Genomic DNA, 15,251 nt, shown 5'->3' on the forward strand with positions numbered 1-15,251 from the left:
GATTCAGCGATGTCTTCGCTGGTAACCAGGGTAAACATCGGGTAACTAAGTGCAGGGCCGCGCTTAGTAACCCGATGTTTACCCTGGTTACCATCCTAAAAGTAAAAAAACAACCACTACATACTTACCTACCGCTGTCTGTCCTCGGCGCTGTGCTTCTCTGCTCTGGCTGTGAGCACAGCGGCCGGAAAGCACAGCAGTGACGTCACCGCTTTCCGGCTGCCCGGCGCTCACAGCCAGAGCAGAGAAGCAGAGCGCCGAGGACAGACAGCAGTAGGTAAGTATGTAGTGGTTGTTTATTTACTTTTAGGATGGTAACCAGGGTAAACATCGGGTTACTAAGCGCGGCCCTGCGCTTAGTTACCCGATGTTTACCCTGGTTACTGGGGACCTCGGGATCGTTGGTCGCTGGAGAGCTGTCTGTGTGACAGCTCTCCAGCGACCAAACAGCGACGCTGCAGCGATCCGGATCGTTGTCGGTATCGCTGCAGCGTCGCTTAGTGTGACGGTACCTTTAGGCTCAGTTCACACAGAGATTTTTTTTTTTTTTCCGACTGAAACCCCTTCAGGAAATGCTCCTTTTTAGGGATTTGCGGAGCAGATTTTCTTTACCTAAAAAGCTTTTGAAGAAGTTTAAAAGTTCTATCCCCCCCTAGTCTTTTGATTAGACACTGCCTAGTTTGGAGCAGGATCCACTTCCACAAATTTGCTTGAACTCTTTATGGGAGAAAAACACTCAAAAAGCTCCTCATATGAATGGTAAAGTGGGTTTCTCGTAGAAATGAATAGGAAGCATTTTAACGTGTTTTTTTCCTGCAGGATTTTGGAGTGGATGTGCGCCAAAAATGTCATTAAAAATAATAATAAATAAAACCCTTTGTGTGAACATGGTCTTAAACTAATTTCAAGAGGTAGATGTTCTGGCCAAATAAGAGTTTGTTCACATGAGGTGGTTTTGCCTTGTTTTTTGGCTGCCCCTATAAGAGCACTGCCGACAGATACGGAGAACAATGACGCAAACTTATTTGCTTTTAAAGAATCAGGTTCTGGCCGATCCCCAAGTTTATCAGATCCCGTCCCTCTTTGTTTCCAGATCCTTACAAGGCACCAGAAATACGCAGTCGCAGCTTCCTATTTTATGGATAGATCCTTTAAAGTTTCTAAAACAGATCGGTACTTATGCATTTAGGGTTGTATTTTACTAATGTGCTCACAATTTATTTTCTAGTGACCGATGCCATGGCCGGGGACGAGAATTTGCCCGAAAAAGTCGGCGACACTAATGGTTCTTGCGAGAGGACTGACCCAAAGGAGCACACAGTATCTCCACATGGTGGACAGGACGGCACAAAACTGCATAACCAGGACCCTAATTACAAAACCTGTTGGGTGGCGGAGAACGGTGTCTGTGAAAGAGACCCAACAGATGTCCGACAGCACCCACTGAAAATAAACAGTCCAATGCAAACATCTGTTATGGGGAGCAATGGATATATATTAAACAAATCTGTTGTCCATCAACAGCCTTTACGGACCTCAAGCTCCTCTCCGCTAAGCGGCCATGCTGCAAAGACTATTCCTGGAGCTGCTCTCAAGACTAAAGCGGCCTCCAATGTATATGTACCCACAGCCCCTTCTCCCGCTCCCCCTCAGGTGGGAGATCAAGTTCAAGACGAGAGCCCAAAGATTACAGATTCTTCTGTATCGGACTCAAAAGCCTACAGAGCACGGAAAACCCTGCCAAGGTCTTCCTGCAGTTCGGTAAGGGGAACAGCCATGATGTTTTCGCCATCTACCCATGTACATTTACTAATATACATGTGACAACAGAGAAAAGACTGATTGTACCCCAGAGCTGCACTCACTATTCTGCTGATACATACATTACATTGCTGATCCTGAGTGACATCCGGTATTATACTCCAGAGCTGCACTCACTATTCTGCTGGTACAGTCACTGTGTACATACATTACTGATCCTGAGTTACATCCTGTATTATACCCCAGAGCTGCACTCACTATTCTGCTGGTGCAGTCACTGTGTACATACATTACATTACTGATCCTGAGTTACATCCTTTATTATGCTCCAGAGCTGTATTCTTTGTTCTGCTGTCATTGGAAAAAGTAAAATCTATCAGAAACGCCCCTATCGGATGCGCCTCTATATTTCTGGGTGTGGATATTTTTACCTTACGTCAGATCATATTTCCTATATTCCAAATCACCAGATGCTTCTTTGCGTTCTCGGAGATGTCAGCTCTGGTCCTGCAGACATAATGCAGCTGTTCTTTTGTGGTCCTAGTATTGTGCTTTAATGGGGCTGAGTGGCTTTGGAGTGGTTCGGAGCCATCACCCCGTGCAGTCATACCCGCTGATGTACGATCTGCTTTATTATAGGGGTCTGCATGGTGACACATCCCCTGTGTGCACGTGGTCCCTGACAACAATACGCCTGAGCACAAGGAAAACTGCCAAGAATGTTATTGACACAAGCAGGAAAGGGGCAACTGGGCCGACGTGTGCGGCGCCATCTTTCTCCAGCAGTGCAGATTTCAGATTTTCGGCTGGTAGCTGCTGGACGTTTAGTTAGTGTCTGCACATGTTGTAATCTGGTTGGGGTACGACACACTCCCGGTACTGATGAGATCTCAGTAGTTCCCGACTTCTGTACCTCGGCTCGGCCCCAGGCAGTGTGGCAAGTCTGTGTTGTGTGGGTCCCCTCCACATTCATGGGGACAGAGCTTAAAGGGATCGTCCCATAAATGCTGTGGGGTTTTACTTTTATGGCCCTGTAAAATATAAAGCACTCACCTTACTGATTCCCGACAACTCTTTCCCGATGTTGCCCAAGTTACCTTTTCTGACCGCTGCAACAAAGCAGTAGCCAAATTGGCCAGTGATTAGCTGCAGCAGTTACATGTCCTTACGACCACAACAGGATGTCACATAGACTGACTTTTGTAGAGATATGTGCCCACTGATTGGCTGCAGCAGTTAAATGGTCATCTGCTGGAAGGGACTGGGGCAGTGCTAGAAAAGGAGTTGCTGGACAGTGATCCCGAGATGGTGGGCAGTGATCCCGGTTATGTGGGGAGTGATCCTGGTAATATGGGCAGTGATACTGGTAATGTGGGCAGTGATCCTAGTAATGTGGGCATTGATGCTGGTAATGTGGGCAGTGATCCCGGGATGGTGGGCAGTGATCCTGGTAATGTGGGCAGTGATCCCGGTAATGTGGGCAGTGATCCCGGGATGGTGGGCAGTGATCCCGGTAATGTGGGCAGTGATCCCGGTAATGTGGGCAGTGATCCTGGTAATGTGGGCATTGATCCCAGGATTGTGGGCAGTAATCCCGGTAATGTGGGCAGTGATCCCGGTAATGTGGGCAGTGATCCCGGTAATGTGGGCTGTGATCCCGGGATGGTGGGTAGTGATCCTGATAATGTGGGCTGTGATCCCGGGATGGTTGGCATTGATCCTGGGATGGTGTGCAGTGATCCCGCGATGGTGGGTAGTGATCCTGGCATGTGCCCTCATGCCTGATGTCTGCCCGCTGCAGACGCTATGTGGGTTATATCTGTCACGCTGGATCCGCTTTGGTCTTCTCGGCTCATTGGCACCTGGCAGAAAACATGTATGGAATATGATGTCATCAGATCCTCAGAAGTGCAGCCTCAGGCTTTGGGCCTATAATATCAAGTGATCATATCTCTGCACAGAAGTGCCATATCACAACATAACTTTCTCATGTATAACGGACCTTTTCCAGACCTCCTGGTTTATTACTTGTGATCACATATATGTGTAAAGTGGATAGTCTTTATAGAAATGTCTATAGACTATGCGGCCCCCTATTTGTAATGTAATGGCAGCACCCTGTCCGACCCGGCCCTCACTGTCACCTCGGTAGCTCCTGTGATTCCCGTCTCTCTCCTCTTTCCCTGCCCTATGATAATGGCTCCTGTCTTCTCTTATAGCCCGTACATAAGGATTCCAGCGAGTCGTCGGAGCAAATGGAAAGCGTGGAAGATTCAGCTGCCAAAAACGGTTTGGAGAGTGGGAAACAGCTGCCCGTCCTTCAGCCCAGCACAACACAAGAGCTGTCACCTCAGGGTCAGAGCGGGGCAAGGCTGCAGTCAGGTAAGGGGGCCGCACCGAGGATCGGTCACTCCGCGTGAGCCACGGGCCACCTCGGCTAATATAACACTATGCCTCGATTTAGCGGCAGTGGCCTCTCGGAAAAAGAAACGACGGATGGGAACATACAGTCTGCTGCCGAGAAAGAAGACCAAAGTACTGAAGCAGAGAACGGTCCTGGAGATGTTCAAGAGCATGGCACATTCCTCCTCCAGTCCCAAGGTGAGGGCACGAGGTGTTCTGCAACAAGCGGCCGCCCTTACCCGCCGATCTCGCTGCCTCTTGGAGCATTTCGTGCACAGTTCTGCTCCTTATCTTGTAGCAAAATGGTAAAGAAAAAAATCCGCAGTTTTTTGGGTTTAGTGGAGCTAATTTTGCAGTTAAAATGACCTAAGAGCGTGTTTCTCCAGGTTAGTGGGAATACCGCCATACCAAACCTGTATAGTGGCTGGTATTGTTTGTTTTCTTTAATTACCATTTCAGTAGTACAATACAGTTAGGTCCATATATATTTGGACAGAGACAACATTTTTCTAATTTTGGTTATAGACATTACCACAATGAATTTTAAACAAAACAATTCAGATTCAGTTGAAGTTCAGACTTTCAGCTTTCATTTGAGGGTATCCACATTAAAATTGGATGAAGGGTTTAGGAGTTTCAGCTCCTTAACATGTGCCACCCTGTTTTTAAAGGGACCAAAAGTAATTGGACAGATTCAATAATTTTAAATAAAATGTTCATTTTTAATACTTGGTTGAAAACCCTTTGTTGGCAATGACTGTCTGAAGTCTTGAACTCATGGACATCACCAGACGCTGTGTTTCCTCCTTTTTGATGCTCTGCCAGGCCTTCACTGCAGTGGTTTTCAGTTGCTGTTTGTTTGTGGGCCTTTCTGTCTGAAGTTTAGTCTTTAACAAGTGAAATGTATGCTCAATTGGGTTGACATCAGGTGACTGACTTGGCCATTCAAGAATATTCCACTTCTTTGCTTTAATAAACTCCTGGGTTGCTTTGGCTTTATGTTTTGGGTCATTGTCCATCTGTAGTATGAAACGACGACCAATCAGTTTTGCTGCATTTGGCTGGATCTGAGCACACGGTATGGCTCTGAATACCTCAGAATTCATTTGGCTGCTTCTGTCCTGTGTCACATCATCAATAAACACTAGTGACCCAGTGCCACTGGCAGCCATGCATGTCCAAGCCATCTCACTGCCTCCGCCGTGTTTTACAGATGATGTGGTATGCTTTGGATCATGAGCTGTACCACGCCTTCGCCATACTTTTCTCTTTCCATCATTCTGGTAGAGGTTGATCTTGGTTTCATCTGTCCAAAGAATGTTCTTCCAGAACTGTGCTGGCTTTTTTAGATGTTTTTTAGCAAAGTCCAGTCTAGCCTTTTTCTTCTTGATGCTTATGAGTGGCTTGCACCGTGCAGTGAACCCTCTGTATTTACTTTCATGCAGTCTTCTCTTTATGGTAGATTTGGATATTGATACGCCGACCTCCTGGAGAGTGTTGTTCACTTGGTTGGCTGTTGTGAAGGGGTTTCTCTTCACCATGGAGATTATTCTGCGATCATCCACCACTGTTGTCTTCCGTGGGCGCCCAGGTCTTTTTGCATTGACGAGTTCACCAGTGCTTTCTTTCTTTCTCAGGATGTACCAAACTGTAGATTTTGCCACTCCTAATATTGTAGCAATTTCTCGGATGGGTTTTTTCTGTTTTTGCAGCTTAAGGATGACTTGTTTCACCTGCATGGAGAGCTCTTTTGACCTCATGTTTACTTCACAGCAAAACCTTCCAAATGCAAGCACCACACCTCAAATCAACTCCAGGCCTTTTATCTGCTTAATTGAGAATGACATAACAAAGGGATTGCCCACACCTTTCCATGAAATAGCCTTGGAGTCAATTGTCCAATTACTTTTGGTCCCTTTAAAAACAGGGTGGCACATGTTAAGGAGCTGAAACTCCTAAACCCTTCATCCAATTTTAATGTGGATACCCTCAAATGAAAGCTGGAAGTCTGAACTTCAACTGCATCTGAATTGTTTTGTTTAAAATTCATTGTGGTAATGTCTATAACCAAAATTAGAAAAATGTTGTCTCTGTCCAAATATATATGGACCTAACTGTATATATATATATATATTTTTTAATAAAGGTTTGTGGCGCAGTTTTTTCAGGACCCATAACTTTTTGTGTATTACCATCAATGTTTCTTCCTTTTTACAGCGTTTACCAATCAGATTAATTTTCTATTTTGATTGGACTTTTTCAGTCACTGAGATACCAAATACATTACTTTTTAATTTTTTTTATATTTCTTGGAGAATTTATATGACCAGCACGGGGGGGCTTTAGCTGGTCCCCGTTTGTCAAAGCATCAGCTCCCTACCGTTGCATTGCGGAGGGAACCGATAGGCACCTGAATGAATGCCCAGGTCACGGATCTCGGCTGTAATGTCAGATGTCGGCATTTTTACGGTCCTCGAGTTCAGTATTGGCCTCTTTGGTTTTTTTTTCTCCCCTGACACAAACTCGCCAACCTCCTGGATATGAGGCTGTTGAAGGGGTCAGGAGACCCGCGGGCGGTCGTACGCGGACATGTGATTCCGGCCTTAGTATTAGTCCCCCTGTATTACATCCCCTGGCTCAGTGGTTCTTTGTGATTATCACTGTCACTACACTGTTTGCTTCCCACCGTAGAGTGATAAGGACTCCGAGGCTCCTCACATGAACGGAGAAAATATAGACATGGATTCAGAAGAAGATGAAGAATACTCCGAAGACCCGGAGGAAGACGATTATCAGAGCGGAGAACCAAGTGTCTCTGAAAACCAAGACGAGGACAGTGCTTCCAAATATGTCACAGCAGAGACCGACAGTCTGAAGAAGGTATTCAGCTGGATCATGGGCAATCCCTCTGATTAGCGTTCGCTGCCTAGGCTTTTAGACTATGATGTTGCCCCCTATTGACATCGTCCATTGTTGTGTTCAGGGGGATGAACACGTGTAAATTGTTAGCCTAGAGATCTGTTGATTGCACCAGTGACACCTGCAGGCCAGATTAGGGACTGCAGATCATATATAATTATACTAAAATGTTATACGTTATGTCATTTGTGTTATATATGAATGCATCGGTATTTTTGTCTTTTTTTTGTTGTTGTTGAGGGAATCATACAGCACAATTCTTTCATATACTTATACAGAATCACACTGCAGGATGGCGTGATACTGTTTTGTGAGCAGGTTTAGATTATCGGGGTCTCGTGTGCACAGATCCTCTATGGCGGCACGCTGGTTCTGTAGTACTGGACAGCAGGCATGCCATATGGTGCCACCCTAAGACGCCATTTTTACCTCTTGCCATAATGCAACACAATACGACATATGATGGATGTTTATGAGCGATGGGCCTATTGAGCCACATTACAAAATTAGCCAGACTGCATGAAGTGATAGGGTCACATTTAGGATAAACGCTCAGTGGATGCTCTGTCAGTATTTTCCGGATACTACGATAGCAGCGTTGTGGATGAGGCTTCACGAAATCTTCATAGAAAATCCAGAGCGTAAATGGAGCAGCACCGTGGGTTTAATGTCTGCAGCATTTCTGCCATGCAAATGCCAACATTTCACCTAGAATAAGTCCTCATGGCAATGTTCCCAGTAACGCTGATGGTTCTCGCCTTTATGTAATGATTTATCTGTCACCCAGGTGGACGACATAGAATCTGAAGCCGAGGAGGAGGCCGAGTCTATGGAGTCCCAAGAGGAGGAGGACGATGATGAATCGGATTTAGTGAGTACTGATCTGGGGGAAAGGATGAATAATGTGTGTTAGGATCATTTCTATAGGTTTTTCTTTCCATTCTTATTGATGTAGTAATGGTCAGGTCTAGTTCCCCTGGTTTTGGGAATTGCATGCACTGAATGCATTGCATTATATGCAGATTAATAAGCTGAGTGCGCTGAAGTTGATTTACTGGTGAAGGAGAAGTAATGAACGAGGAAAGGATGTGGGCCGGAAATAATTGTATCATGTGCCCCAATGTATGTAATGGAGAGACTTCATTAGGAAGAAAAGCCCGTGTAATTGTCGTATCTTATAAAGCAAGACGCAGCGTGAATGTGGATCGTCCGGAAGGAAACTTTAAAGGGGACACTAATGTCAACATATGATGGTGTGTAATTGTGCTACCCGGGAGTGTGCGAATGTAGGTCTGTGCTGCAGAAAGCGCTGTATTCTAAGAGGATGGATGCAGTATATCACAAAAAATAAAAATTATCCCGTGTAAAATATATAAAGTTTGTTTAAAAAATTAGAATATAACAACTTCCATGGAGTTGGCATGCCTGGTGGGCACGGCCTAACAAAGCACCGCCGAAGGTCTCTGTGATTCCTGGTTCAGGCTGGGTGCTGCCATCATGGGGTCTCCCCCGCCCGGCCGCACTCAGGATGGGACCAGATGTGATGTAACTACCGGGGCGCGGGTCACCACACATGCACCGTATCCAAACACATTGATTGAAATTAGTTACAGCCCCCCTAGGAAGCCCACGCGAATCGCGTTGTGCTAAGGCCGGGTTCAGATTTGCATTTGGGGGCTTTGTGGAGGGCTGTGACGTCCTCCGCTATGTCCCGACCCACTTCAGCATGCATCCTGCGTAACTATCTTTAACATTGGGTACATGCGGATGTATGCAGATGCATCGTTTTGACACGCCCGCCGTCCATATAAAACGCAACTTGTTGCGTACCTGTGCAGTCGGCGGGGGCGTCAAAACAACGCATCCGCATACATCTGCAAGTCCTGCGTACCCAATGTTAAAGGATGCATGCTGAAGTAGGCGGGACATAGCGGAGGACGTACGCAGCCCTCCACAAAACCCCCAAATGCAAATCTGAACCCGGCCTTACAGCATCTGGTCCCAGGTGGAACACAATTTAGCTTTATCTTTGCAGCTTTTGTTTCCCTTAAAGCGATATACACCTCATTATTCAACTAGTGACATACATCTGACTTACATATTATACAAATGGTCCAAAAAAATGAGTACACCCCTCTCATTTTTGTAAATACTTTATTATATCTTTCATGGGACAACACTGAAGACATGACACTTTGATACAATGTAGTCAGTGTGCAGCTTGTGTAACAGTGTAAATTTAGTGTCCTCTAAATAAAGCAACACGCTGCGATTGATGTAGAAACTGCTGGCAACAAAAGTGAGTACACCCCTAAGAGAAAATAGCCAAATTGTGCCCAAAATGTCAATATTTTTGGTGGCCACCGTCATTTTCAAGCACTGCCTCAACTCTCTTGGGTATGGAGGTCACCAGAGCGTCACAGGTTACCACTGGAATCCGCTTCCCTCCTCCATGATGACATCATGGAGCTGGTGGATTCTGGAGACCTTGCACTCCTCCACCTTCTGTTTGAGGATGTCCCACAGATGCTCAATAAGTTTCGGTCTGGAGACATGCTTGGCCAGACCAGCACCTTTACCCTCAGTTTCTTTATAAGACAGTGGCATCTTGGCGGTGTGTTTAGGGTCGTTATTTTGGAATACTGCCCTCGGCCGAGTTTCTGAAGGGAGGGAATCATGTTCTGCGTCAGTAAGTCACAGTACATGTTCTCATTCATGGTTTCCTCAATGATCTGTAGCTCCCTACAGCTGGCAGCACTCAGCCCCAAACAGTGACATTCCCACCACCACCACGCTGGACTGTAGGCAAGACATAGCAGTGACATTCCCACCACCATGCTGGGCTGTAGGCAAGACACACTTGTCTCTATACTCCTCACCTGGTTGCGGCCACATACGCGTGACACAATCTGAATGAGATACGTTTATCTTGGTCGCATCAGACCACAGGACGTGACTCCAGTAATCCATGTCCTAAGTTTGCTTGTCTTCAGCAAACTGTTTGTGTCTTTATTGTGCATCATCTTAAGGCCACGTTCCCATCTTCAGCATCTGTTCAGTATTTCACATCAGTATTTGTAGCCAAAACCAGGAGTGGGTGATAAATACAGAAGTGGTGCATATGTTTCTATTAGACTTTTCCTCTGATTGTTCCACTCCTGGTTTTGTCTTACACATACTGAGGTAAAATACTGACCAAATACTGAAGGTGGGAACGTGGCCTTAGAAGAAGCTTCCTCCTGGGACGACAGCCGCGTATACCAATATGATGCAGTGTGCAGTGTTGTATGGTCTGATCACCGACTGGTGGACCCCCCCACCCCTGTAACTTATGCAGCAATGTGTATGGTCTTAGCACTGACAGGCGGACCCCCCACCCCTGTAACCTCTGCAGCAATGTGTATGGTCTTAGCGCTGACAAGCGGACCCCCCACCCCTGTAACCTCTGCAGTAATGTGTGGTCTGAGCACTGACAGGCGGACCCCCCACCCCTGTAACCTCTGTTGCAATGTGTATGGTCTGAGCACTGACAGGTGGACCCCCCCTACCCCTGTAACCTCTGCAGCAATGTGTATGGTCTTAGCGCTGACAAGCAGACCCCCCACCCCTGTAACCTCTGCAGCAATGTGTATGGTCTTAGCGCTGACAGGCGGACCCCCCACCCCTGTAACCTCTGCAGCAATGTGTATGGTCTTAGCACTAACAGGTGGACCCCCCACCCCTGTAACCTCTGCAGTAATGTGTGGTCTGAGCACTGACAGGCGGACCCCCCACCCCTGTAACCTCTGTTGCAATGTGTATGGTCTGAGCACTGACAGGCGGACCCCGGCCCTACCCCTGTAACCTCTGCAGCAATGTGTGTGGTCTGATCACTGACAGGCGGACCCCCACCCCTGTAACCTTTGCAGCAATGTGTATGGTCTTAGCGCTGACAAGCGGACCCCCCACCCCTGTAACCTCTGCAGCAATTAGTATGGTCTTAGCACTAACAGGCGGACCCCCCACCCCTGTAACCTCTGCAGCAATGTGTATGGTCTTAGCACTAACAGGCGGACCCCCCACCCCTGTAACCTCTGTTGCAATGTGTATGGTCTGAGCACTGACAGGCGGACCCCCCTACCCCTGTAACCTCTGCAGCAATGTGTGTGGTCTGATCACTGACAGGCGGACCCCCACCCCTGTAACCTTTGCAGCAATGTGTATGGTCTTAGCATTGACAGGCAGACCCCCCACCTCTGTAACCTCTGCAGCAATATGTGTGGTCCGAGCACTGACAGACAGACCCCAAACCCCTGTAACCTCTGCAGCAATGCGCATGATCTGAGCACTGATAGGCGGACCCCCCCACCCCTGTAACCTCTGCAGCAATGTGTTTGGTCTGAGCACTGACAGGTGGACCCCTCACCCCCCACCCCTGTAACCTCTGCAGCAATGTGTATGGTCTGAGCACTGACAGGCGGACCCCCCACCCCTGTAACCTGTGCAGCAATATGTGTGGTCCGAGCACTGACAGACAGACCCCAAACCCCTGTAACCTCTGCTGCAATGCGCATGATCTGAGCACTGATATGCGGACCCCCCACCCCTGTAACCTCTGCAGCAATGTGTTCGGTCTGAGCACTGACAGGCGGACCCCCACCCCCCCACCCTGTAACCTTTGCAGCAATGTGTATGGTCTTAGCACTGACAGGCAGACCCCCCACCTCTGTAACCTCTGCAGCAATGTGTATGGTCTGAGCACTGACAGGCGGACGCCCCCCCACCCCTGTAACCTCTGCAGCAATGTGTATGGTCTTAGCACTGACAGGCAGACCCCCCACCTCTGTAACCTCTGCAGCAATGTGTATGGTCTGAGCACTGACGGACAGACCCCAAACCCCTGTAACCTCTCCAGCAATGCACATGATCTGAGCACTGACAGGCGGACCCCTCACCCCCCACCCCTGTAACCTCTGCAGCAATGTGTATGGTCTGAGCACTGACAGGCAGACTCCCCACCCCTGTAACCTCTGCAGTAATGTTGTGTGGTCTGAACACTGACAGGCGGACCCCCCACCCCTGTAACCTCTGTTGCAATGTGTATGGTCTGAGCACTGACAGGCGGACCCCCCACCCCTGTAACTTCTGTTGCAATGTGTATGGTCTGAGCACTGACAGGCAGACCCCCCCACCCCTGTAACCTTTGCAGCAATGTGTATGGTCTTAGCACTGACAGGCAGACCCCCCCACCTCTGTATCCTCTGCAGCAATGTGTATGGTCTGAGCACTGACAGGCGGACCCCCCACCCCTGTAACCTCTCCAGCAATGCACATGAGCTGAGCACTGACAGGTGGACCCCCCCACCCCTGTAACCTCTGCAGCAATGTGTGTGGTCTGATCACTGACAGGCAGACCCCCCCACCCCTGTAACCTCTGCAGCAATGTGTATGGTCTGAGCTCTGGCAGGCGGACCCCCCCCCCCCACCCCTGTAACCTCTGCAGCAATGTGTATGGTCTGAGCACTAACAGGTGGATCCCCCCACCCCTGTAACCTCTGCAGCAATGTGTATGGTCTTAGCACTCAACGTCATGGATACAAAAGAAATGAGGGAGATCCAGCTCCAGGAAAGAGAAATAGTCTCTGATAAAATCCAAAATAGCTTTATTGTCATGAAAAAAATTAAAATGTGGACTCCAATGACAAGTGGTATAACAAAGGAATCACATAGCAGCTCTCCCTGCACTGAACGCGTTTCGAACACAGCTGTGTTCTTAGTCCTCAGTATTGAGGACTCATGGCTAGGGTTGACTTTTGGCAAAGTCGGGTTTCATGAAACCCGACCCGATCCCTGTGTGGGGTCGGCCATGCGGTACGCGACTTTCGCGCCAAAGTCGCGTTTCGTATGACGCGCTTGGCGCCATTTTTTTCAGCCAATGAAGGAGCGTGGGCAGAGTGATGACATAGGTCTTAGGGGCGTGTACGCCTATCGTTATCTTGTCGATTGTGCGCTGTAGCGATTTGCAATGTGTAACACCAGCTTTTCTGTTCAGGGACGGGGGAGAGGGAGAGGGAAAAAAAAAATAATAAAAAAAAAAAAAAATTCCCATTGACTTTGCATTGGGTTTCATGTTTCGGTCGATCCCCGACTTTTCGCCATAATCGGCCGATTTCACTCGACTCGACTTTAGAGATAGTCGGGTTTCGCGAAACCCGACTCGACCCTAAAAAAGTAAGTCGCTCAACCCTACTCATGGCATTGGTTACAGAAGAACTTCTGAACTACTGAAGGTTGCATTGGGCACTGTTGGGGCCATAATCTGGAAGTGGAAATAACATAATTTCACCATAAACCGGCCACTACCAGGTGCTCCCTGCAAGATTTCAGACAGAACAGTGAAATGATCTATCATACGAATTGTTCAAGAGCCAAGGGCCACCTGTGGAGAGCTACAGAAAGACCTGGAATCAGCAGGTACAATTGTTTGAGAGAAAACGATAAGTAATGTACACAACCTCCATGGCCTGTATCCATACTCACCATGCAAGACTCCATTGCTGAACAAAAAGCATGTTCAAGCTCTTTTAAAGTTTGCTCAATAATGTTTAGACGAGTCTTTGAAATACTGGGAGACTGTAGTCTAGTTAGATGAGAACAAAATCAAACTCTTTAGTTGCCATAATATATACCTTGTTTGGAGTCCAAAAGGCACTGCATGTCACCCCAAAAACACCATACCTACCGTGAAGTTTGGAGATGGGAACATCATGGTGTGGGGCTGTTTTTCATCGTATGGCATTTCCAAACTTCATGTAACTGAAGAAAGGATGAATGAACAAATATACCGAGACATTCTTGATAAAAATCTGCTGCCGTCTACCAGGATGGTGAAGATAAAATGAAGGTGGACATTTTAGAAAGACAATGATCCCAAACACACAGCCAAGGAAACTCTCAATTGGTTTCAGAGAGAGAAAATAAAGCAGCTAGAATGGGCGAGCCGATCACCGGACCTGGATCCAATAGATAAAGTATGGAAAGAAATAAAGCTCAGAGTCCATAGGAGGAGCCCACAGGACATTCCAGATGTGAAATATGTTTGTGTGTAAGAATGGGTCAAAATCACACCTGAGCAATGCCTGCGACTAGTTTCTCCATGAAGATGTCATCACCAACAAAGGCTTTTGTATGAAATATTAATTACATTTCAGTAAGCATGCTCAGTACTTTCTCCCTCTGTCATTTCTCATTATTACACACTAGAAACGCATCGGGTATTCTAGAATATGTATGTATATAGCAGCCATATAGTATATAGCACAGGCCACGTAGTATATAAGTGTACTGCGTGGCCTGTGCTATATACTATGTGGCTGCTATATACATACATACATGTAGAATACCTGATGCATTAATACAGACCACGCAATATATAACAGTGGCCACGCAGTATATTACACAGCCCAAACAGTGTATAACACAGCCCACGTACTATATAACAGCCCACGCAGTATATAGCAGCCACAAAGTATATAACACAGACGATGTAGTATATAACACTGCCCGCGTAATATATAACACAGGCCACGTAATATATAGCACAGCCCACGCAGTATATAACAGTGGGCACGTAATATATAACATAGCCCACGCAGTATATAACACAGCCCACGTAGTATATAGCAGTGTGGGCACCATATCCATGTTAAAAAAATATTTAAAATAAAAAATAGTTATATACTCACCCGCCGGGATCCAGCGAAGCTCGCGCGGCTGCTGCCATCTTCCGTTCCCAGGATGCATTGCGAAATTACCCAGATGACTAAGTCTTCTGGGTAATTTCGCAATGCATCTCTGGGAACGGAAGCTGGCGGCAGCCGCGCGCAGCTCAGCGGACTACAGAAGGTGAGAATTGCAGGTTTTTTGTTTTTTTATTATTTTTAACATTACATCTTTTTACGATTGATGCTGCATAGGCAGCATCAATAGTAAAAAGTATGGGACACACAGGGTTAATAGCGGTAACGGAGTGCGTTACCCGCGGCATAACACGGTCCGTTACTGCTGGCATTAACCCTGTGTGAGCGGTGACTGGAGGGGAGTATGGAGCGGGCGCCGGGCACTGACTGCGGGGTGTAGGGAGGGACTAATCGGACTGTGCCCATTGCTGATTGGTCGCGGCAGCCATG

At 47.3% G+C, this 15,251-nt stretch overlaps 1 protein-coding gene across 14 annotated transcripts in view; it reads left to right on the forward strand.

Moving 5' to 3' along the window:
* Positions 1-15,251, forward strand: part of EHMT1 (euchromatic histone lysine methyltransferase 1) — a 117,302-nt gene that overhangs the window by 58,500 nt on the left and 43,551 nt on the right. For all 14 annotated transcript variants that reach the window (XM_069747968.1, XM_069747965.1, XM_069747976.1 and 11 more), the window contains exons 3-7: positions 1,229-1,761; positions 3,981-4,143; positions 4,226-4,362; positions 6,856-7,044; positions 7,871-7,954. In XM_069747968.1, coding sequence (XP_069604069.1) covers positions 1,229-1,761; positions 3,981-4,143; positions 4,226-4,362; positions 6,856-7,044; positions 7,871-7,954 — 1,106 coding nt within the window. The remainder of the gene's footprint in view (positions 1-1,228; positions 1,762-3,980; positions 4,144-4,225; positions 4,363-6,855; positions 7,045-7,870; positions 7,955-15,251) is intronic.

This window comes from Ranitomeya imitator, chromosome 2, assembly GCF_032444005.1.
Source record: "Ranitomeya imitator isolate aRanImi1 chromosome 2, aRanImi1.pri, whole genome shotgun sequence".
NCBI lineage: Eukaryota > Metazoa > Chordata > Amphibia > Anura > Dendrobatidae > Ranitomeya > Ranitomeya imitator.